We start from the raw sequence: 26,183 nt of genomic DNA, 5'->3' as shown, positions 1-26,183 counted from the left end.
GCATGCATATGTCACTCAGAGAATGTAAAAAAACATTCTTTGTATATTTTTCTACAAAGCAATTCTCTTTATTTATTCTCGGTCATTTTACATATACTGCCACTGCACGTGCTCAATTCTCCTAAATAGCAGCGAATATGTTGAATTCCCTATTATGATTCTATCAGCTCTGTTAGCCGCGCAATCGAGCCGCCATACAGAATTCAATTTGCACCTTCTCTATGTTTTTATGTTCTCTGCTCCCACTACAAATTAAAAAAAATATATCCTGATAATTCCCAAATGATTTTACGTCTGTTGCAATTTAAATTTCGTCATTACCTTACGCCGAGTTGAACGCGTTTTTAACATCAAACGTGACTACTGCGCAGTATTCTTTAGTGCCATACTCCCTCTATTGCCTTGTTAGCTATGTCAGTAAGCTTTTTAATCGCATCAGTGGTGGATCTTTGTTTGCGGAATCCATATTGATTGTCAGACAGACCTTTTTCTCCTTCCTTTTCTAGATGCAGCTCTAATCGTGCACAGATTATTCGCTCTAGTATCTTGCCGGCCGTATCCAGCATGCAGAGCGGTCGATATGAATTGGGCTCTCCTGCTGGTTTATTTGGCTTCTGCAACAAGACCAGTCTTTGCTTTTTCCAGATTTTCGGGAAGACACCTTTTTGTAAGCACCGCGTATACAATTCAGCAAAGGGTTTCGCATTGTGTTTAATAGCAATCTTTAATGCCTTATTAGGAATACCATCCACGCCTGGCGCTTTGGCATTGCCAAATCTCTCTGCTGTTTCTATAGCCTCCACATCAGTGACTATTGTTTCTTCTGCTTCAGCAGGTTCTTGCACGCTAAGCGTTCGGTTCTCTGGGGGCTGTGCGGGGAATAAGGTCTGCACAACGGTTTTCAGTAGTGCTGGGCACGTTGGTGCTTGTCCTTTGCTACCTCTTATTTTCTTCATTACCAACTTGTAAGCATCGCCCCATGGGTTTTCATCGATTTTTCCGCAAAGTTCTTTAAAGCAGCAAGATTTACTTTTTTTAATTGCTTTTTAAGATCGCTTCGTTTTCTTTTAAAGCATGCGCGTAATTGTGTTCGCTCCGTGAGTCCCCGACTCCGTTGACACCTCCTTCTCGCTTTATGGCATTCCTTTCTTAATGTGTCGATCTCCTCACTCCACCAGTAAACAGGCTTTCTATGGGTGCCATTTTTCTTTCTACTCATAGAATCGTCACATGCTTTACAAACGTGCCTCACTAACATCTCCGTCTGTCGATCTATGTCTTCCTGGAATGTTAGGTTATCATCTAACGTGAGCTTGAATAGTTCGACGTCAAGAGTTTCAAGTTTCCATCCTTTGCTTTGTCCTGTCTTAGTGAGCATACTCCTTTGATTGTTCCCTGAGTCTTGGATTTCAAACATAATTGCATAGTGGTCACTGTGTGTATAAAGGTCGCACACTTGCCAATTTGTTCTCCGCGCCAAGGAGTTGCTAGCGAAGGTTATGTCGATAACGGAGCCCCGGCCGTTCTTCTCGAAGGTGTTCTGATTGCCGGTGTTCAGTAACACCATGTCTAGCGACGAGAATGCCTTTAGTAGGGCATCTCCACGCCTATTTGTACAGATACTACCCCACTCCATCGCCCAAGCATTAAAATCGCCCGCGACCACGTTCCTCGTAGTTGCCAAAACTTCTGTGACCAGTTCGTCAAGAATTTTCTCAAAGTCACTCTGCGATATGCTTGGTGGTATCTAGCAACTGTAGAAGTTGATCCCACCATTTCGGTCAGAGTAGTGAATGAATTCAACACGCCTATAAGTCGGAAGAAAGGAGCAGTAATTGGACAGTGCCAGAATATAAGTGCAATAGCACGATGCTAACGGTCACAACAGAAGCTTACTATTGAGCCACAGCAGATAAGTCCTACACTCCTAAATAATTTGCTGAACGAACTGCATGGAAATGAAAAATTAAAAGCAGAAAAACTATTAGAAAAATACGCATCCATATTTGCAAACGAAGGAAACAACACAGGAAGAACCGGCATTGTCAAACATCGCATAAATACCGGAGACGCTAAACCAATCCGAAAAGCTCCGCGTAGGGTTCCACTAGCAAAACGTGAGGATGCTAACAAAATTATTGAAGACATGCACAAAAACGGTGTAATTGAACGTTCAATAAGTCCATGGAGCTCACCTTTCGTCTTAGTTAAAAAGAAAGATGTTAGCACCCGTTTCTGCGTAGATTATAGGAAGTTGAATGATGTCACAAAGAAAGACAGTTATCCTCTACCAAGAATCGACGATACATTAGACACCTTGTCTGGAGCGAAATGGTTTTCTACATTAGATCTACAAAGTGGATATTGGCAAGTCGAGATTGATGAACGTGACCGTGAAAAGACCGCTTTCAGTATGGGCGACGGGTTGTGGGAATTCTCTGTGATGCCATTTGGGTTATGTAATGCGCCTGCAACGTTCGAGCGACTGATGGAACATGTGTTAAAAGGACTCAACTGGAAGACATGTTTGGTGTATCTTGATGACATTATCATCATGGGAAAAAGTTTTGATGATCATCTGAAAAATCTAGAGGAAGTCTTTCAGCGAATAGCATCAGCTGCATTACGCTTGAATCCCAAAAAGTGTTCATTATGGAAGAAGCAGGTCACATATCTCGGACATAAAGTGTCAACTGAGGGGATTCACACCGAGGAGGGAAAAACAAAAGCAGTTAAAGATTGGCCTCAACCCACCAACATACATGAACTCCGCAGCTTCCTCGGCTTATGCACGTATTACCGCCGTTTTGTACCTGGATTTGCGAACGTGGCTAGAAGTTTACATGATTTAACAAAGAAGAATCGCCCGTTTGTATGGCAGTTGGAACAAGAAAAAGCGTTTGAGCAGCTTAAAGAATTACTTTGTACGGCGCCGATGTTGGCTTATCCAATACCTGGAAAGAAATTCATCCTGGATACAGATGCGAGCGCTTATGGAATTGGAGGTGTCCTGTCTCAACTCATCGACGGACAAGAAAGAGTAATTGGGTATTACAGCAGAGTGCTCGGGAAACCAGAGAAAAACTACTGTGTGACGCGAAAAGAACTACTAGCTGTGGTGGAATGTGTAAAACATTTCCACAAGTATTTGTATGGACAACGATTCTTGCTGAGGACTGATCATGCAGCATTAAAATGGTTATTACAGTTTAAGAATCCGGAAGGCCAAATTGCACGATGGATCGAAAGATTACAGAATTACGACTTCGAAACGGAACATCGAAAGGGGATTCACCACAAAAATGCGGATGCATTATCACGTCGCCCTTGTCCACTGGAATGTAAACATTGCTCCAAATCAGAAGGAAAAGAAGGTATAATCGATATGCGATTACTGAATATAGAACCCGAAGATGATTGGACTCCTCACCGCATCAGAATCAATCAGCTGGAGGACCCTGATCTTGCAAAACTGGTAATGGCCAAAGAAAATGGGGTACGACCACCAAAGGAACAAATAAGTAGCGAGAGTCCAACTGCAAAAGCATATTGGGCCCAATGGAACAGCATAAACCTCGTTAATGGATACCTTCATCGTACCTGGGAAAGCGAAGATGGCAAACAGTCTCGTCTGCTGATCATAGTACCGAAGTCCATGATCCCGAAAGTATTGAAAGAATATCACAATGGACCTAGTGGAGGGCACCTTGGGATTACAAAAACTATAGAGAAGATTAAACAACGGTTCTACTGGATCGGTTGTCGAGATTCCATAGCAGAATGGATAAGTAATTGCGTAGAGTGCATGGCAGCTAAAGGTCCTAAAGCCAAAAGTCGCGGTCGGCTCCAACAGTACAACGTGGGATCACCATTTGAACGAGTCGCAATGGATGTTGCAGGTCCGTTCCCAACCAGTACGGCCGGAAACAAATATCTACTGATTGTCATGGACTATTTCAGTAAATGGCCTTACCAAACCAAGAAGCGAAGACAGTAGCCGAAGCGTTTGTAGAAAATTGGATAACAAGGTTGGGAGTGCCCGTCGAATTACACTCAGATCAAGGCAGGAATTTCGAATCTTCCATTTTCCAAGAAGTCTGTACATTATTGGGCATCCACAAGACACGGACAACAGCGTTACATCCACAATCAGATGGAATGGTGGAGAGATTCAACCGAACGCTCGAAGAACATCTGCGGAAAATCGTTGATAAAGATCAACGGAATTGGGACAAGTGCATCCAGATGTTCCTGCTGGCGTATCGTTCAGCGAAGCACGAGACAACTGGTTACACGCCAGCAAAGATTATTTTCGGATCTGATCTGCGACTCCCTGCTGATCTTAAGTTTGGAACGAATCCTACAGCTGTAAGAAATGATGGAGATTATTGTTCTGCCTTAAAAGAAGAAATGAATGAATTGCATCTAATGGTAAGACAGCATACGCATCTGATGAGCAATAAGATGAAGGACCGGTTCGATCAAGCGGCAAATTCAAAAGGTTTTGAAGAAGGTGATCTGGTCCTGTTGTACAATCCACTTCGAAAGAAAGGCTTGTCCCCGAAACTGCAGACAGCCTGGGAAGGACCCTATATGGTGATGAAACGACTTAATGACGTGGTATACCGCATACAAAGAAATGGAAAAGCACGATGTAAAATGATAGTACATTTGGAGAGGCTCGCCCCATTTGGTTCAAGAGGATTTGTGCCTAATCGGGACGATTAGGCTTTAGTGGAGGGCAGTGTTACAAAAGTATTAAGTTGTATTTGTATTGCTATATGCATCCCTTATTATGAAAAATAGCTGTAGGTATATGGAATAGCATTTGTCTTGTTGAAACAATAGACATCTGGCGCCGCACTGTCTGCTTGTCTACTTAAACAATTGCTGAGTCTGTCGCCGCGGCTGTTTGCATGCGTCTGGCGCCGTATAGCATTATGTTCTGGTAATTTCCAGACGCAATATTCTAGAAGGACACGTCGGCATCAGCGAGAAGTGCGTGGCTATATAAGCCGTGGCAGCGCCAACGTAATCAATCAGTGCTAAGAGTAAACTGCTATAAAGTAGACGAGTTGTAAAATAAAGAGTTGTTGAATTAAATTAAACAGTTATTGGTTTTATTTGTCAATCCAGAGATACGAACCCAGTAAAGTAAAACTAGCAAGGAGTAAATTCGTAACAGTGTTTATATTATTTATTTGTTACCCACTTGCTTGAAATTGGTTATGTCAGCAAGTGGGTAACAAATAAATAATACAAGCACATATGTTATCTCTATATGTAATTATATTATTTATTTTTTACCCATTTGCTGACATAACCAATTTCAATTCTTTTAAATATAATTCAGTATTTTTTATATTACTTTGCTTTACCTAAATATGCTGTAGAAGCATATTTACTTAAGCTAATTGTTAAAATTAACTTACTATTACTATATATGTATATATAGCGCCTGAGGAATAATTAATTTTATAAGAACGGGTTGTAAATATAGACTTTCAAAGTTATTAATAGATCTTGTTATTTTTAAAGAATATTTACATACATACATATATAGTTCAGGGGCTTGGACGACGACAACAACCGGTGAGTCGACGTTGCGAGTTTTCGAGAGAAAAGTTCTGCGAGAGATTTATGGTCCTTTGCGCGTTGGCCACGGCATATCGCATTCGATGGAACGATGAGCTGTATGAGATATATGACGACATTGACATAGTTCAGCGAATTAAAAGACAGCGGCTACGCTGGCTAGGTCATGTTGTCCGAATGGACGAAAACACTCCAGCTTTGAAAATATTCGACGCAGTACCCGCCGCGGTAAGCAGAGGAAGAGGAAGACCTCCAATCCGTTGGAAAGACCAGGTGGAGAAGGACCTGGCTTCGCTTGAAATATCCAATTGGCACCACGTAGTGAAAAGAAGAAACGACTGGCACGTTGTTGTTAACTCGGCTATAATCGCGTAAGCGGTGTCTACGCCAATTATGACGAAGGATATACATATTATTACATGTTATATAAGCAGAAACTTAGGTATCATAACTATAACTTTAAACTTTCTACGTTTCTGTACTACTTTTCTTAATTTTCTTGTTTCACACGCACATCCAAAAACCATCGCGATCCTTTGCAATCTCAGCCAAATTAACGTCGCCGATAAAAACAATAACAACGTTGTGGCGGATTTTTAAATCCCTGAAAAATGTAATATTTTATATTTGTTTCTCTGTTTCAGTTTTTTATTTGCAATATCTTACCTCCAATTTATCCACTCGCGCACTATAGGCTTGTACAATTCCGTTCATATATCGATATCGACCGTTTGTACGTTTCCTTCAACGTTTATTAAATACGTTTGGAATAGCGCCCCAAAAACTTCATCATACAACCATCAGGTAACTGTAGTAAAAAGAAAATATTATATTAGTAAAATTCGTTATTTGAAAAGCATAGTTGTATCCAACGCTGCTCACTGTTCTACCTCAATGTCTGGGGTTTGATTAAATGTATAATCACCAAGCGGCTGACACTGTAAAGGAGTAATTTCATGATATTATTAAGCTTCTGTTGTCAATATTTTTAGTGTACAAAGTATATATTTAACGCCGCTAACCTTAAACAGATATCGTGTTATACCATAGCCAGCAATGTTCGGTCGTTTTTGGTAAACTTCATCGTCCACCAGGTCCTGTTAAAGTACCAATAATATAAGTATGCCGAAAAAAATTACAATTTGTCCGAAGAAATTATCAATGCATACACTTACAAGTCTTTCTCGGCTTTCTAATCTACAATAAAGAACGCTTTAGTTAGAAAACTCGCCTCGATTTCTATCTATAGGTATATTTAAAAGAATTATTCGTAATTAAAATATTTATCAATTCCCATTCAATTTAAAATTGCAGAACATGTAATAGCTATAAACTCAATGTGTTTGTGCAATCTGTTACCTCCGTCTCTCAGGGCAATGGCTATCCAAAAAAATTTTCTATGAATCAGGGGTCGAATCGATACATCAATCGTATATGGTGATTGGCATTATGACATATGATAGCAAACCGATCGTAATGTGTTTTCAATTCACAATACTTTTTTTAAATTTCACATTGCTTTGTATTGTATTTTTAAGTCACAATAGATGTGGAACTGTCAAAACTCTTGCAAAATTTTCAAGAAACTAACAAAAGCTAATTAAATATCAGAATGGATCCAACTTGGTTTTTTTACTTGAGCTCTAGTGAAAGTGATAGATAAACAAGTAAAGAAGGGCTAAGTTCGGGTGTCACCGAACATTTTATACTCTCGCATGATAAAATGATAATCGAGATTTCATTATCCGTCATTTACATATAAATTATTTTATTTTGCTGTAAAATTAATTAGATTAGTAGTTCCTGAGATATGGTTTTTGGTCCATAAGTGGACGACGCCACGCCCATTTTCAATTTTTAAAAAAAGCCTGCGTGCAGCTTCCTTCTGCCATTTCTTCACGCACCTTTAGTGATTTTCAACATAACCTTTGCATGGGAGGTGGGCGTGGTTATTATCCGATTTCTTCCATTTTTGAACTATATATGGAAATGCCTGAAGGAAACGACTCTATAGAGTTTGACTGACATATCTATAGTAGTTTCCGATATATATACAAAAAACTTAGTAGGGGGCGGGGCCAATTTCACTTTAATATCTTTATTTATTTAGTGGGCGTGGCAGTGGGCCGATTTTGCCCATCTTCGAACTTAACCTTCTTATGGAGCCAAGAAATACGTGTACCAAGTTTCATCATGATATCTCAATTTTTACTCAAGTTACGGCTTGCACGGACGGACGGACAGACAGACATCCGGATTTCAACTCTACTCGTCACCCTGATCACTTTGGTATATATAACCCTATATCCGACTCTTTTAGTTTTAGGACTTACAAACAACCGTTATGTGAACAAAACTATAATACTCTCCTTAGCAACTTTGTTGCGAGAGTATAAAAATATTACGTGGGTAGCTAAGAGATCGTAGCAATAACGCAGGTATAAAAAAAAACAAGTTATGAAACCTCATTAACAAAATTTTCATTGTAGATGTATTGTTGATCAAAGTATTGGAATCTTAAAAAGATGTTGAAGGATTTTAGGATATGGCAAGAGAGGAAGGTATCATCCCACAAAAATGGCCAGATTTGGGAAAGTTTGTGCGGCATTAACTAAATTTAAAATAAGTTATGACCCTCCAAATTGCGATTCTGCACATACAAGAAATAATCACCGGGGAAGCGAACCGCCTCACAGAAATCGGTCTAACGATAAGAGACCAAATTATGTATTATTTAATTTAATTTGAAAATATATATTAACCCTGTAAAAATAAAATACATTACATACATATTGTTCATATAAATTAATTTTTATATTATTTTTAATGCTGTATTCAATTCATTGGTTTCTTGTTTTTGATCTTTAACTAAAATTATAAAAAACATATTAAATAAAAAAAAATTACTCACATTTTCATCAATTTGACTTTTATGATTGGCATTTTGCATTCGAATGACATTTCGAACAAACGGATACGTTTTTATACTCGTTCACGTATGTCATCATGACAGATTACGATAGAAGCGTTACGATCACGTATATCATAATACGAAGTACAAACTTTTACGTAACGAGTGATACTTTCACGGATGTAACGATTCGACCACAGTTTTTTTTCGAGTCGGTATCCCTACGTGTAGTGAAAACAACAAGATTTGGCTCCTCTAATACTAATGCTGTGAAACGTGTACTTCACAGCAATTACGGTTATGCAAAAATTTGCGGCTTACGCTCAAGCCAAGATTCTTATTGAATAAAAAAAACGGAATGGAAATCAAATTCCAAAGGCCGAATTTAATGTAATCATACACACCAGAGTTGATTACATTCACATTCATACTTGTGATTAAGAAGCCGTACCACAGAACATCCTGTGATAACGAAGGAAGCCTTTAAACCAAAGGACAGCTTAAGAAAATTAAATCTGACCCAAGGTTTCAAAACCTCGGCGACAGTTTAAAGTAAAGAGAACAGTGAAAAGTAAACTCTTGCTTGAAATTAAAGTAAAAGTATTAGAATTCTTAAAAATTATTACATTACTTAGGGTTCCAGGGCAGGTAGTTTTGCATGAAATCAGAGATCTAGACGAGACAATGACAGCCTAAGAAATAAACAAAGACATACAGAAGAAATTCCATAACGCAGTTACTATAGAAAGTACTGGTATTTAATCTATGTGCTGTCTGATAGATGAAATACAATTTGTACTTATAAGTTTTCCAACAAAACCTGCTAAAACCCCCCTCTTCTTCTTCACATTTCGTGCGAATGCGAATTTCTTGGAAAAATCAAGTTTAGAGCCCCGTAATACCTCGCCGGTGTGAGTTTCGACTTTGTTGCTGTGGGCACTTTTGTAGAGTGAACAATTCTGAGAAACATGCGTCTAAAGTCAAGCGATGCCTTAAAATACCTCTGATCGGTAGGAATTTAAAGATAAAAAATCAGGATTGTCGTGTATTTTCTATGGACAATTTTTACATGCCTTGGTCCAGTTTTTAATGTTAATATTTAGGGCTAAACATTTCAAGGAAGTTTTTGTATGGTATTTCCAAGGAAATTTCGTGACGGGATTGAAAAAAATTAATAGTTAAAAAAAAAAAACACCCTAATGTATATAAAAAAGGGGAAAGTAATGTATTTAAAATTAATTTCGAAAATTCATAGAATTGAGTATTGTAATACATTTGGAATAGATGATGTTTTTGGTAATATAAAAATGGTAAATATTTTCCATAATAAAAAAATATATATAATTTATTCAATTATTATCTAATTGACTTTATTAATATATTTCTTAAATTTGAATTTAGATTTAAATTTGATTTTAGATTTATAAAGTCACTTGACGCAACAAGTGCCAAAATGATTTGCATAACATTTTTTTGTTTGAATTATTCAATTAATTCAAATGTTATGACAGAAAATAGCAAAAAAAAAAACACATGCGGGAGTTGTAGCACATGAAAATTTTCATTAGCTCTGCTGTGCTACCGCTCCCAATTTTTTACTACCGCTACGCCAGAGCATAGCGCACAATTTAATTTTTTGCTCCCGCTCCAGCTATAGTTTTTGTTTGTTATGCTAAGGCTATGCTGTGGCTCCCGACAAAGTGAGAGCGGTAGCAAGAGTAAAATGAAATGATACGGGAGTAGCGTAGTTTTTCAAACGCTGTTTGTTGCTAGCTTTAAAAATTTGTGGGAATAATCGCCTGTGGAAATAATGGCCGAAATGCCCTTTTTAAAACTTACCCACGGCCATCACAGTATATACAGTAGATAACCTTTTCGTGGTAGCTTTCTGAGGGGTGAATAGCGTCCATCTTGGATTTTCAGTGGTAGCAACGCACTGCTGTATAAATTGATGTAGTAAATACTTAGCAAATTTATTTTATTAAATAACAAAAATATAAATATTGTTACAAAAGTAGTATTAAGTTGTATTTGTACTGCTATATGCATCCCTTATTATGAACAATAGTTGTAGGTATATGGAATAGCATTTGCCTTGTTGTAGACATCTGGCGCCACGGCTGTCTGCTTGTCGAAACAATAGACATCTGGCGCCGCACTGTCTGCTTGTCTAGTTAAACAATTGCTGAGTCTGGCGCCGCGACTGAGTGTTTGCGTCTGGCGCCGTATAGCATTATGTTCTGGTAATTTCCAGACGCAATATTCTAGAAGGACACGTCGGCATCAGCGAGAAGTGCGTGGGTATATAAGCCGTGGCAGCGCCAACGTAATCAATTAGTGCTAAGAGTAAACTGCTATAGTGTAGACGAGTTGTGAAATAAAGAGTTGTTGAATTAAATTAAACAGTGTTGATTTTATTTGTCAATCCAGAGATACGAACCTAACAAAGTAAACTAGCAAGAGTAAATTCGTAACAATATTGTTGCTTAATATAAAAGAAAATTATTTATTAATGTTATATATTTACTAATAGGTGATATAGTGTGCAATATTTCGCCCATAAAAATATCATTTACTGATATTCAGATATACTTTTTGTAGTGAGTTCTTAATAATAAGATGCAGCCCTGTTTTTAGATTTCTTCTGAATGTATTTGTTTACATTTGACCGACAGAAAACATAAAACGTGCAGCTTTCCATATTCGACCATTCAAATTAAATCAAAACAAAGTTTAGTTTGTATAAAGTTACTAAATATTTTATTTAAAGTTTAATAATTGGAGTGAAAATAGTTTTTATACAATAGAAAATGTCCGTTGAACCAGATATCGCCAAAGAAGCGGTACTTAAACAAAGTGAAAAAACACACGGAAAACACACCCATCGTGCGGGGCTACGATTGGAATCAAGGAATTGATTACTCAAAATTATTTGAGTTGTATGTTAATACGGAGCTACTAATCTTTGGATGGCAATAAGAGAAATCAATCTGATGGTAATGTAACCATTTTTTATGGAAAGGTTTATGTATTTTAAAATATTCTTAGCTTGATTGTAGGCAGCAGCCGTTGAAACCTGATGAAGCCGATTTGCATGAAACGGATGAACTCATTAGACGAAAACATAGCTGTACAATATTCCTTGGATTCACATCTAATCTAGTGTCGTCGGGATTACGGGAGACATTACGATTACTCGTTGAACACCAAATGGTGGATTTTGTAGTAATGACAGCGGGTGCCGTGGAAGAAGACGTTATAAAACACTTATACACAATATAAACTTATAAATAACACTAATATGTATTATTAAAATCGTCAACATACATAGGTTTCTGTTTAAACTTAATTTCCAATTGATATTTTCATATAACGGCTAGCGAATTGTCAATTTGTACACATATGTCAAACGACAAATTACCACCCAGGATTGTATCCTACTGCATGCAAAAATTTAGAAATACATACTTGAAGTGTGTTTAAAAATTGCACAAAAAAACAACTGATTTACAATCAAACAACAGGTAATATCCCAATAAAATTGAATAGATATTCAAAATAATTCAATATAATCACTTAAATAACGTAAACACTCGCATTATTTAATATATTTTAAAGTGTTGATCATCAAAATTTAAAATTTATACAATTCCCGAAGATTTCTTAGAGTTGACTATATGGCATGTAAACAAAGCAAAGGGGTATTCCTGTACATACTGAGACGGTCATCCACCAACACGTAATGAACACGATTCATAGGCTAGCCAGTGAACAACGCAGAATCGTGGGTCGTGTCAGCTGGCACGACCTATCTTATGGGCGCGCAATGTAACTGAACAGTGAAAAACGCTACTCCCTTCTCTCTTTGACGTGGGATGACGTGAGAATCCGCGACATTTGGATTTTGCCGCCGCAAACGTCGCAGCTGATTGCTCTCTCACAACGCAGGGTTTTCAATATCGATATACTGCAGTAATTATCAACTTTTATAATTCAATCTGTTCAATATGTTTGAAATTTTCTTAAAATAACCCAAAATCAGTGTCGAATGCTATTATTTATAAATATATAAACTACTTTTAATAGTTTGTTTTCAGTTTTGATATTTTATATTGTAAAAAATTGTAATTGAAAACAAAGATGTACTCAAAACTATATATGCGTATTGGGCAATGGCAACATTGTTCAAATGAAAACAAAGCAAAGATGGCTGATTTCTGCGTTTTTACCACGTTTTTGACTGTGCAAACATTTTGTTGATAAGGAAGGAAAAGGAAGGAAGGGAGTAGCGTTTTTCACTGGCTAGCCTTTCAGAATAAAAAATTTGGCATCAGTAACGCTGCGGTTACACAGTCAAGAACTTTAAAATCTTGAAGAAAATTGAAAGCCGTGGTGTGGGCTATAACGAGACATCTCGACACGATAGAATTTATAGAATACTAGCGGTCAAACGTATTGCTATATCCATTGCCAAATCTGTACGAGGGCATTTGCTATCATGATAGAATCATTTGCGCAAAGGCGTAGGGTAGGTAGGTTCGAGCTGATGTAGCGCATGCTTTGAGCTCTTGAAAAATTTATTTTATCATTTGCGAAATGCCGTCGGAAATAAAACTTTCGTCGGTATATATACGTAAATGAGAGGTAGGTAGCTTAAATATTTTATGTGGAAAATAAAAAAAGGTTTAAGATCCTTTTGTTTACAAGTGTATTTCTGGGAAAAAGAAAATAATAATATAGGATAAAGATCCATTACTGTTATATAATAATTGCGGCATAAATTTTATATATCAATTGAAATAATAAATTTAAAATGCGCAATAATATTTCGATGTATGCTTGTATAAGTTTATTCAAGACTTCGCTCATTCCCAAACCAATTTGCATAATTTTTCTGTAAATTAACAATATCAAACTAAATATTAATTTTTTGAAAAAATGTTATTTTGAAAATTTACTTTATTTTTATAATATAACACAACCATCTTAACACGTTGACGGACACTTGCGTCTATAGCCGTCAAAGCGAAGTTCACTATGTGGCATGACGGCGACAGCCGTCTAAAACGAAACGATCGTTTACAGACACTGCGGCGTCAAGTGTCAATTTTCGAACTTTACTTGTTCCTACTGTCCGTCAATGTGTTAATACTCGCTCTTCTAAATTTCATATTGCCAAATTGAAAATGCCGTCGGCATATGTGCAAATGCAGCTTACTGTACATGATAAACTAGATAGTATTTTATATCTAGTAAGCTATGAGCAATGTGAAGTCTTCACAGGCAATGTGCACGGCAATGCAGCTAGTATTCTGTAAATTCTATCGTGTCGAGATGCCCCGTAAGCAACTTGATAATCAAGGATGCTTTCAAGACACTGTCGTAGTGGAAGGCATACACGCAACAATTATTGTACCAATTTCATCGAATTGTACAACTGATTGTTACGTATATGTGCGTGTGTGTATATGAGTTGTGCCAACTGTTTTAGTTGGATAGTGTTTAGGTTAGTCGCGCGATTTCATATGTAATGAGTAAAGCAGCAACTTCGGAACTCATCCTTAAGCAACGAAGTAAATATTCAAAATTAAGTTGGCCTCAAATTGTGTTAAAAGTTGTGTCGTATGTAGTGACAAGGGCAATTTCTAGCCCAACTGAATCACCCAACTAATTGTTGCGTCGCATTAAAGTCCCCATACACGACACACAAGGGCGTGCGATCAGTACTCGTGTATGGGCCGTACCGATCCATGTCCGCGAAAATGTTTGATTTTTTATCTCATTTCTTTCGCGTCGCCGAACAGTGAAGATCGCGGACGAACAATGGTAAGTGTTAAGGGGGAACCTGCTTTGTCATGGGGCAAGGGAATTTCTAGCCCAACTCAATCAACAACCTAAGTGGTGCGTGTATGCCTTGCATAACGACTTCTGTAGTAGAAAAGTGTGAGTGTGAGGACAATTTATTGGCAATTTCTTGATGCGCATTACATGTTCAATATGTTATTTATTCTGCAATATTGATGGATGTCAATCCATTTCAGATATAATATTGTTGCGAATTTGCTGCTTGCTAGTTCACTTTGTTAGGTTCGTATTTCTGGATTGACAAATAAAACCAAAACTGTTTAATTTAATTCAACAACTCTTTATTTCACAACTCGTCTACACTATAGCAGTTTACTCTTAGCACTAATTGATTACGTTGGCGCTGCCACGGCTTATATACCCACGCACTTCTCGCTGATGCCGACGTGTCCTTCTAGAATATTGCGTCTGGAAATTACCAGAACATAATGCTATACGGCGCCAGACGCAAGCAAACAGCCGCGGCGACAGACTCAGCAATTGTTTAAGTAGACAAGCAGACAGTGCGGCGCCAGATGTCTATTGTTTCAACAAGACAAATGCTATTCCATATACCTACAGCTATTTTTCATAATAAGGGATGCATATAGCAATACAAATACAACTTAATACTTTTGTAACACTGCCCTCCACTAAAGCCTAATCGTCCCGATTAGGCACAAATCCTCTTGAACCAAATGGGGCGAGCCTCTCCAAATGTACTACTTTCATTTTACATCGTGCTTTTCCATTTCTTTGTATGCGGTATACCACGTCATTAAGTCGTTTCATCACCATATAGGGTCCTTCCCAGGCTGTCTGCAGTTTCGGGGACAAGCCTTTCTTTCGAAGTGGATTGTACAACAGGACCAGATCACCTTCTTCAAAACCTTTTGAATTTGCCGCTTGATCGAACCGGTCCTTCATCTTATTGCTCATCAGATGCGTATGCTGTCTTACCATTAGATGCAATTCATTCATTTCTTCTTTTAAGGCAGAACAATAATCTCCATCATTTCTTACAGCTGTATAATTCGTTCCAAACTTAAGATCAGCAGGGAGTCGCAGATCAGATCCGAAAATAATCTTTGCTGGCGTGTAACCAGTTGTCTCGTGCTTCGCTGAACGATACGCCAGCAGGAACATCTGGATGCACTTGTCCCAATTCCGTTGATCTTTATCAACGATTTTCCGCAGATGTTCTTCGAGCGTTCGGTTGAATCTCTCCACCATTCCATCTGATTGTGGATGTAACGCTGTTGTCCGTGTCTTGTGGATGCCCAATAATGTACAGACTTCTTGGAAAATGGAAGATTCGAAATTCCTGCCTTGATCTGAGTGTAATTCGACGGGCACTCCCAACCTTGTTATCCAATTTTCTACAAACGCTTCGGCTACTGTCTTCGCTTCTTGGTTTGGTAAGGCCATTTACTGAAATAGTCCATGACAATCAGTAGATATTTGTTTCCGGCCGTACTGGTTGGGAACGGACCTGCAACATCCATTGCGACTCGTTCAAATGGTGATCCCACGTTGTACTGTTGGAGCCGACCGCGACTTTTGGCTTTAGGACCTTTAGCTGCCATGCACTCTACGCAATTACTTATCCATTCTGCTATGGAATCTCGACAACCGATCCAGTAGAACCGTTGTTTAATCTTCTCTATAGTTTTTGTAATCCCAAGGTGCCCTCCACTAGGTCCATTGTGATATTCTTTCAATACTTTCGGGATCATGGACTTCGGTACTATGATCAGCAGACGAGACTGTTTGCCATCTTCGCTTTCCCAGGTACGATGAAGGTATCCATTAACGAGGTTTATGCTGTTCCATTGGGCCCAATATGCTTTTGCAGTTGGACTCTCGCTACTTATTTGTTCCTTTGGTGGTCGTACCCCATTTTCTTTGGCCATTACCAGTTTTGCAAGATCAGGGTCCTCCAGCTGATTGATTCTGATGCGGTGAGGAGTCCAATCATCTTCGGGTTCTATATTCAGTAATCGCATATCGATTATACCTTCTTTTCCTTCTGATTTGGAGCAATGTTTACATTCCAGTGGACAAGGGCGACGTGATAATGCATCCGCATTTTTGTGGTGAATCCCCTTTCGATGTTCCGTTTCGAAGTCGTAATTCTGTAATCTTTCGATCCATCGTGCAATTTGGCCTTCCGGATTCTTAAACTGTAATAACCATTTTAATGCTGCATGATCAGTCCTCAGCAAGAATCGTTGTCCATACAAATACTTGTGAAAATGTTTTACACATTCCACCACAGCTAGTAGTTCTTTTCGCGTCACACAGTAGGTTTTCTCTGGTTTCCCGAGCACTCTGCTGTAGTACCCAATTACTCTTTCTTGTCCGTCGATGAGCTGAGACAGGACACCTCCAATTCCATAAGCGCTCGCATCTGTATCCAGGATGAATTTCTTTCCAGGTATTGGATAAGCTAACATCGGCGCCCTACAAAGTAGTTCTTTAAGCTGCTCAAACGCTTTTTCTTGTTCCAACTGCCATACAAACGGGCGATTCTTCTTTGTTAAATCATGTAAACTTCTGGCCACGTTCGCAAATCCAGGTACAAAACGGCGGTAATACGTGCATAAGCCGAGGAAGCTGCGGAGTTCATGTACGTTGGTGGGTCGAGGCCAATCTTTGACTGCTTCTATTTTTCCCTCCTCGGTGTGAATCCCCTCAGTTGACACTTTATGTCCGAGATATGTGACCTGCTTCTTCCATAATGAACACTTTTTGGGATTCAAGCGTAATGCGGCTGATGCTATTCGCTGAAAGACTTCCTCTAGATTTTTCAGATGATCATCAAAACTTTTTCCCATGATGATAATGTCATCAAGATACACCAAACATGTCTTCCAGTTGAGTCCTTTTAACACATGTTCCATCAGTCGCTCGAACGTTGCAGGCGCATTACATAACCCAAATGGCATCACATAGAATTCCCATAGCCCGTCGCCCATACTGAAAGCGGTCCATTCATCAATCTCGACTTGCCAATATCCACTTTGTGGATCTAATGTAGAAAACCATTTCGCTCCAGACAAGGTGTCTAATGTATCGTCGATTCTTGGTAGAGGATAACTGTCTTTCTTTGTGACATCATTCAACTTCCTATAATCTACGCAGAAACGGGTGCTAACATCTTTCTTTTTAACTAAGACGATAGGTGAGCTCCATGGACTTATTGAAGGTTCTATTACACAGTTTTTGTGCATGTCTTCAATAATTTTGTTAGCATCCTCACGTTTTGCTAGTGGAACCCTACGCGGAGCTTGTCGGATTGGTTTAGCGTTTCCGGTATTTATGCGATGTTTGACAATGCCGGTTCTTCCTGTGTTGTTTCCTTCGTTTGCAAATATGGATGCGTATTTTTCTAATAGTTTTTCTGCTTTTAATTTTTCATTTCCATGCGGTTCGTTCAGCAAATTATTTAGGAGTGTAGGACTTATCTGCTGTGGCTCAATAGTAAGCTTCTGTTGTGACCGTTAGCATCGTGCTATTGCACTTATATTCTGGCACTGTCCAATTACTGCTCCTTTCTTCAGACTTATAGGCGTGTTGAATTCATTCACTACTCTGACCGGAATGGTGGCGTCTTCTCTAGTTTTCACAAGCGTTCTTCCTACCAATATGGGTGTATCTATTTTTGCTGGTTCCACAATCCACAATTCTTCAGTCCCACCTCCTCCATTCACTTTAGCCCATACAATCGCCTCAGATTTTGGTGGAATTCTCTGATTATCATCAACAATCACCCTCTTACTTTCAACGTTGGTCACATATCCGGTGTTTATAGGCATCTCCATGTTCTGGCAAAACAGCATTTGCTTGTTTGAATCCAAAGTAACCCCGTGATCAATCATGAAATCTACTCCAATTATAATTTCATCCGTGATTTCTGCTACGACGAAGGTGTAATTAACTTCCAGGGTACCAATCATCACTTCGCAAAACACTTTTCCCGCGACAGCTGCTTCCTCCCCGGTGGCCGTTCGAAGCTTGCAACCGACTAATGGTTCAACTGTTCCTCTTACCACATCCGGTCGGATAATTGAATGTGTGGCACCAGTATCCAAAGTAAGCGTTGACAGTCGTCCATTTACGATGCCGTTGATAGTAAGATTGTTGTCATGGCGACCTATTTGTGATATCGAGATGGCGGGGCAAATAGTTGTGGGAACCAGCTCACGCCCCTTTGAACTGTTCCGTTTTAGTTTAACGACTTGTGAGATGTGGATGCTCCGTCCTCGTTATCTGTTGGTTGTTTCCGTTTTGATGGGTTTACTTTTATATTGCGATTTCGGGCAAAGTGACCCGCTTTTCCACAGTTGAAACATCTTCCTGTTGTATTTACTCGCGGTGCAGCAATTGCCTTCAGAGCCTTCAACATTTCTTCCATCAGCGCCGGTTGTTCCATTTCAACCCTTTGTACTTTGTGTGCTGGTTTACTTAGTAGGGAAGCTGTTTCCTGTGTGAGGGCGTGCGAAACCGTTTCAGCAAACGTTCTTTGTGGCAATGCATATGTGGCGCGTTTGGTGTCCACATCACGAATTCCATTTATGAAACATTGAATTTTTACCCTCTCAATATAATCCACAGGTGCATCTGCATTTGCCAAATGAGCCAGTCGTTCTATTACAGTTGCGAACTCTTGCAATGACTCGTTCATCTTCTGACCCCTATTTTGCAGTTCGATCTGGTATATTTGTTTCCGGTGCTCACTACCATATCGTCTTTCTATCGCACTCATCAATGCCTCATAGTTGTCCCGTTCACAGTCTGGAATAGTCTGAAGGATTTGTGCCGCAGGTCCTTTCAATGATACAAACAAGGACGCCACTATGTCCGCTGCATTCCAGTTATTGGCCATTGCTGTCTTTTCAAACTGAAGTTTGAAAATTTGAAATGGAATACTTCCATCGAATGTTGGTGCCTTCAATCTTTGATTATTTGTTGATGGTGCAGGGCGATGTAGTTGCAGTTCTCGCACACGATTACTTAATTGAAGAACTTCTGATTTTAAATTTTCTTCGTCATTTTTTAAAGTGCTTAATTCGTCTTAAAATTTTGAAAATTTCTCTTGCACTTGTTTTTGTAGTTGTGTAGTATTTTCCGTAATCTATTGTACCAAACGATTTTCTAACTGTGTATTATTTTCAGTCCTTTGTTGTGTAAGACGAGACTCTAACTGTGATGTATTTTCAGCTATTTGCTGTGCCAGACGATTTTCTATTTGTACTGCATTTTCTGTATTTTCAGCTATTTGCTGTGCCAGACGATTTTCTATTTGCTTAATAGCCACTAACAGCAAGTTCATGTCTACACTTGATGATGTTCGTTGTTCTTCTACTTTTTCTTCTACCTTTGTAGAAGTTTCTGGCCCAACAAATTCGAACTCGTCCACATTAATTCCATCCGCTTCAATTGCCTCACGTAATCGTGCCTGCAGATCCGCCTTTTGCCCGCTTATCAGCAAATTACGCTCCTCCAGTTCCTTTTTAATTGCTGATTTCTCAATTCTCCGAATTTAACCATCTTGAATTTGGATTATTTGACAATCCCACTTCTGACACCAATTGTTGCGAATTTACTGCTTGCTAGTTCACTTTGTTAGGTTCGTATCTCTGGATTGACAAAAAAAACCAAAACTGGTTAATTTAATTCAACAACTCTTTATTTCACAACTCGTCTACACTATAGCAGTTTACTCTTAGCACTAATTGATTACGTTGGCGCTGCCACGGCTTATATAGCCACGCACTTCTCGCTGATGCCGACGTGTCCTTCTAGAATATTGCGTCTGGAATGAAATAATGCTATACGGCGCCAGACGCAAGCAGACAGCCGCGGCGCCAGACTCAGCAATTGTTTAAGTAGACAAGCAGACAGTGTGGCGCCAGATTACTATTGTTTCCACAAGCAGACAGCCGCGGCGCCAGATGTCTACAACAAGACAAATGCTATTCCATATACCTACAGCTATTGTTCATAATAAGGGATGCATATAGCAATACAAATACAACTTAATACTACTTTTGTAACAATATTTAAATTTTTTGAAATCGGTATATAGGAATATGAATCATACGACATAAATTGATGATATATCTAGTTATGTAAATAATCGCGAAACGACTACAAAATGTCTTGCAAAAATAGAAAGTGTGATACTTAATTCAAATTTTAATGTAATAAAACAAAACCATTGTGTAAAATCCTTAATTTAAAAATATTATAGGGTAATTATTTTGCTCTGAACTGAGAGCACCCATTGCAGTAGCAAAGATATATGAACAGCTGTTTCCGTCAGTTTATTGTGAATGATTTTTATAATGAGCATTAGGAGCGAATATAAGTACATATAAACAAACAAAAAAATTTATATTTTTCGCTTAATTCTAGTTTTACATCTGTTTTCTCCTTGTTTTTTTTTAAACTTCTATGTTCCGAATTCGAACTTCTTCTCTTCCATGGCAATTTTCTCCGCTTGTATAGCCGCCAATTGTCCAATGGAAGATTTCGATAACCGAGTAGTTCGCAGGAATGTTGATAGGGGGTGGAACTTGGTGCGATAGAAGGTGCGGCGTTCCATGGCGCAGCAGTTGCAATTTCCTCTTCCAAAATTCTATTGCGAAGCGAAAGCAAGCCAGTTTCGTTACTTATAACCAGTAACTGTTGCATGGCCTGTAAACGCTTTCCAAAGATTTTACCCGGTCGTAGGAGGGACACATTGTAGTTATATAAGCTAAAATGATAAAAAAATGATTTATCTACAATAAATTCGCAATGTCAAAGCTACCCTTGAAGCCCTGCGCTAGTTGACCTTATTAAACAATTGCGCGGTTAAAGGCTGAAAATAATAAAAACCGAATTGAATCTAAAATTAAAACTTATAAACTTACCTCGATTGCCGAATCTTCCATTAAAAACTCTATAATGGAGAGCAGCTTACTTTTCTTCCATTTCTTACTTGGCTGCTGCCTTTTCCCAGAAATTACAAAATCTATTTAAAACTTTCCTTCCTCAACAGTTTAACGGCAAAATATGTCATTATGTAGTTCGAGGTTTCACAGGTTTCTTTAGACATTTGAGAGACTATCTTGGTCTTGCAAGACTTGCACGATGACACAAAATTAAAAAATCCTATACCAAAATATGCAAGGTCAAGAGAGGGCCCATTGCAGAATCTAGTGACATATGAATGGATGATTCTGTCAATTATAGAGAATAACTATTGTACATGGCTATTGTGAATTGGCGCACCTTCCGTATTCATTCTTAACAAAAAACTGTAAAAAATCTTTATAATTTAAATAGAAATTATGAAATCTGTTTAAAACTTCCTCAACAATTCACCGGTGAAATATGTCTTTATGTAAAATGACAGTTGGCGCAGGGTTGCAATTATTTTTTTACTTGTCATTGCTTGAAAACAAACATGCGTTTTGGTCTGACATTCGTGCACCATGCAAGGGTTTTGCTAGAGCAAGAGATTCCACTTATAAATTAAGAATAAATACTGGCGCGATAAATATTGAATCTTTATACATCAACCTCTAGTCATCAATATTAAAAATAACTATGTATATCACAATAAATATTGAACGTGTAGCAGGCGGCAGAAATGTCAAATTCGCGCCATGGTAAAGTATTCCGCTTATGTGGCATTTGCGCAAAATTTGCATACATGCGGTGAGAGAAAATACGTTTTTTTTTTTGTTATTTTTTGACGATATTGGAAGTACACTCTGGGAACAAGCTTGGAAAATTTAACCAAAAAGTAATAAGTACTCTTACCGAAAGCTTTAGAAGTTTGGTACACATACTCAGTAAACAACGGAAGACGACATGGTATGTGTTTTGTAAACTATTAAACACAAGTTACATTATTATTTAATGTTTTTAGTCGGATGACGTGATTATGCACTCAAGCACATCTAATCAAACTAATAATGATGTTGCAACCAGTTTAAAGAATTCTAAAGAAAATTCCGTCTCACATTCAGCTTCAGCGGAGGAGATGACATCAAGGGATTACTATTTCGACTCGTATGCTCATTTCGGCATTCATGAAGAAATGCTGAAAGATGAAGTGCGTACTATCACTTATAGGAATGCTATGTATCATAATAAACATTTATTCCGGGGAAAAGTAAGTTATACACACAGTTTTACAATTCTATCATACATTTTTTTTTAATAATATTTTTTGTTTGAAGGTAGTTCTTGATGTTGGCTGTGGAACCGGCATTTTGTCTATGTTTGCAGCGAAAGCTGGAGCATCAAAAGTCATAGCAGTAGACTGTTCTAACATCATAGAGTATGCTCGACAAGTAGTAATAGACAACAATCTTCAAGATGTGATTAGTGTGGTAAAAGGAAAAATTGAAGACATTGAATTACCACCTGGTATAGAAAAGGTGGACATTATTATATCTGAATGGATGGGGTAAGTTGTTTATGTAACTATTTCGGGTTAAAATATGTACCGATAGAGTAAGTTTTCCAGATCAATAATATATCTATATATATATGTATATATAGTTGCAGCCGACTTATGGTTAGTGAGATATTTGTATTTAAAGTTCTAAAATTCAACTATTTAAAGTACATGTTTTTATACTCTTGCATCCTGTTGCTACAGAATGTAATAGTTTTGTTCCCCTAACGATGGTACGTATCACTTAAAACTAAGCGATATAAATATAAGTCAGGATGACCACAAAAATTAAAATGCCGGTGACTGTCTCTCTGTCCGTCAGTGCAAAACTGCAACTTGAGTGAAAATTTAGATATCTTGATGAAACTTTGTATGCGGATTGCTCAGTACAAAAAAAAAAAAAAAAAAATACGGGTTGGTAGATGGGTGTAATCGGACCACTACCACTCCTACAAAACTCGATTAACCGAAAACATAAATAAAAAATGCCATAACAGAACTAAATTGTGATATAAAATTGTAATTTGGCATAGGGGATCACAGTAGCAAGGGGCACCTGTGGAAGTGGCACCGCCCCCTAATAAATTTAATGTACATATCTTCTAGAAGTTACTTTTGGGTGAAATCGCATAGTACGTGGCAATCTTCTCTTATACCTACATACATATGTCACAGTTCAAAAATATACGAAATCAGAAAAACAACCAACACGCCTAATTCCCATATAGCACAATTTGAAATTCCACTTGATTCTTTGACTTTCCAGTACACAAATCGAGAACCAATTAATATTACGTGCGAAAACTTTGTAAAAATAATGCCTTTAGTATATGCCACCTAATGACCAAAAATTGCTCAAATCCAAAGAAACAGTTCAACCTGTGGGGTACCGAGTATGAGGACCCCAGTATCTATAGTTGACTTTTGTGTGAGAGATATATAATAAAATTCATAGAGAATTTTTGTCTGATAATAATATCTCTCTGTGTCAAACCTATAAACCTAATATAAAGATTTTGGAACTTCCAGGTAACTTTATAATGGATATAGGGTTACCGAACATCCGACTGACTTTGCTCCATATGATTGTTTGTTGTATGTGAGGTACGTCATAAAACTCAGGGAACATTATTTTAGTATGCGGCATGATAATAGTTCATAGATTAATATTTTATATAAAATAATAAAAACGAATTAGTGAAGTGTTAGAGATATAAATGTTGTGTTAAGTGTAAAATTCATTATAAATCGCATAAACACGCAATTTAAATAGCTGATATTTTGAGATTTTAATGTAAATGTTTCAAAAACTATAAGTTAACGACAACTATATATGATATTTATTTACATTCTTTATCTGGAGAACCTCCTCTATGCGTACATTCCCAATTCAACACAAAATCGGAGGACGCTATTTTTTACTTAAATATGTTTTTTTTAGGTATTGTCTCTTCTACGAATCCATGCTGGACACAGTTTTACATGCACGAGACAAATGGTTAAAATCGGATGGTATGATGTTCCCAGACCGTGGTACTTTATATATAACAGCGATTGAGGATAGACAATATAAAGATGAAAAAATTAATTGGTGGGATGATGTTTATGGATTTGATATGAGTTGCATCCGAAAAGTTGCCGTGACTGAACCACTGGTCGACGTAGTAGATCCTAAACAGGTTGTTTCAACTTCCTATATGGTTAAGGAGGTAGATTTGTACACAGTTAGAAAGGAAGACTTGGAATTCTCCTCTCCGTTTAACCTGATTATAAAGCGAAACGATTTTGTACAGGCCCTTGTTACATACTTCAATATTGAATTTACAAAATGCCACAAACGTCTAGGTTTTAGTACTTCCCCTGAGGCTACGTATACGCACTGGAAACAAACAGTGTTTTATTTAGACGACTACCTCACGGTTAAAAAAGGGGAAGAAATTGTAGGTACCTTTAAAATGAAGCCAAATGAACGCAATAATCGCGATTTAGACTTTGTCATCGATGTTGAATTTAAAGGTGAACTTTCAGATGTCCATGAACATAACACCTATAGAATGCGTTAACAACAAGTGTTATATTTAAAAAATATCAAAGACGAAAAACAATTGTATTCGAAAATTTAAATTTTCGATCGTAAAAATAATGAACTAAAATATGACAATGAATCTGTTTTAATAAAATCATGTTACAGCTCAATTACAGCTGGATTGTCAAGATGATAATTGGATATGGTTATGTATTTTATTTTTAAACGGTTTCAATAAGAATTTGGATTGTCGGATATGTTAATTTTTCTGACGTGAAAAGATTTTTGAATTTGTTCGTGATGAATCCGAACGTCAGAATTTTATACAGCACCCAATCTGAAATTCATGTGCTTACTTATTCCATCAAATACAAGAATAATTTTAAATTTAACAAATTTTTTATTATTTGATCTTAATGTAAATATATTTGTATACATTATATATGCATATGTAAGTATGTATGGGTGAGTATCGAATCAAAGTACGTAGAAGTAAGTAGAACTTAACTAAAACATTCTCTCAATGATTAACAAAACATTAAATTAATTCATTTTGTTTTTCATTTCATGAATATTGTCTTTAGCAAAGCTAAGGATCTTCATTTTATTCACTTTACGACTGGTATTTAACCCTGGAAAGCCATGCCTCGTCGTTTCGACGACGCGAGTGTTTATTTTACCGATATCGCACTGTTCCATTGTTTGTACAGTGCCTCTTTTTTTTACAGCGTTAGTCGCTGTTGATCTGTTCATGTTTGCAGTTGGTTGGCTTCGTACGATCTGTGTAAGTATCTATTTTTTAAACAGGCGTAGTCGAAAAGACGAACGATGAACTTTGTGTGAGTTTTTCGTTCCGAAGTTATTTTTCTTGTTTATTTATCTATTTGGTTTGTACAGTTGTAATACAAGATGAGTAGCAGCAAAATTTATACTGACGAAGAAATTTAAAAATTTCTTGCAATGAGCGACGACGAGAATGGATTAGACGATGAGTTAGGGCATGCAAGTTCTTCAGAAGAAAGACCTGACAATGAGTTAGACAACAACGAACCAGAATCTGATGCGTTCAGGGGAAATGTAGCTTCCGGATGTACATTCCAAACAAGCCAGCAAAATATGGACTCAAAATGGTCATGATATGTGATAGCGGTACAAAGTACATGGTTGATGCTATGCCGTATTTGCGAAAAGGATCAAACAAAACCACCTTTCCACTTGGTGAGTACTACGTAAAAGAGTTGACTAAAACTGTACATGGTTCAAATAGAAACGTTACAATGGACAACTGGTTTAGTTCGATTCCTCTTAAGCTGACAATGGTTGGAACTCTACGTTCTAATAAGCGAGAA

At 37.7% G+C, this 26,183-nt stretch overlaps 2 protein-coding genes and 1 long non-coding RNA gene across 3 annotated transcripts in view; 1 reads left to right on the top strand and 2 right to left on the bottom strand.

Moving 5' to 3' along the window:
* LOC125776324 (uncharacterized) overlaps positions 1 to 26,183 on the bottom strand; it is a 369,137-nt gene that overhangs the window by 59,003 nt on the left and 283,951 nt on the right. The window lies entirely within an intron of this gene.
* On the bottom strand, positions 5,305 to 7,153 carry LOC115066309 (uncharacterized). Its single transcript, XR_007421687.1, has 5 exons — positions 6,771 to 7,153; positions 6,618 to 6,692; positions 6,486 to 6,533; positions 6,262 to 6,403; positions 5,305 to 6,199 (listed from the first exon to the last, which is right to left on the bottom strand). It is a non-coding gene; the product is annotated as an uncharacterized LOC115066309 (long non-coding RNA).
* On the top strand, positions 21,905 to 25,035 carry LOC105222382 (protein arginine N-methyltransferase 1). Its single transcript, XM_011199699.3, has 4 exons — positions 21,905 to 22,219; positions 22,275 to 22,520; positions 22,588 to 22,817; positions 24,250 to 25,035. Exons 1-4 carry the CDS (start codon positions 22,217 to 22,219, stop codon positions 24,869 to 24,871), a joined length of 1,101 nt encoding a protein of 366 aa, XP_011198001.1. The 5' UTR covers positions 21,905 to 22,216; the 3' UTR covers positions 24,872 to 25,035.

The sequence above is a fragment of the Bactrocera dorsalis genome, chromosome 2, assembly GCF_023373825.1.
Source record: "Bactrocera dorsalis isolate Fly_Bdor chromosome 2, ASM2337382v1, whole genome shotgun sequence".
Taxonomy (NCBI): Eukaryota; Metazoa; Arthropoda; class Insecta; order Diptera; family Tephritidae; genus Bactrocera; species Bactrocera dorsalis.
The sequence above is the reverse complement of the archived record's forward strand: the minus strand, read 5'-3'. Positions and strand labels throughout refer to the sequence as shown.

What these genes read in the sequence shown, in the direction of transcription:
- LOC105222382 (XM_011199699.3), top strand. An exon ending in AACATTTATTCCGGGGAAAA is followed by an intron (nt 22,521 to 22,587) that starts GTAAGTTATACA and finishes TTTTGTTTGAAG; the next exon opens with GTAGTTCTTGATGTTGGCTG. An exon ending in ATTATATCTGAATGGATGGG is followed by an intron (nt 22,818 to 24,249) that starts GTAAGTTGTTTA and finishes TGTTTTTTTTAG; the next exon opens with GTATTGTCTCTTCTACGAAT.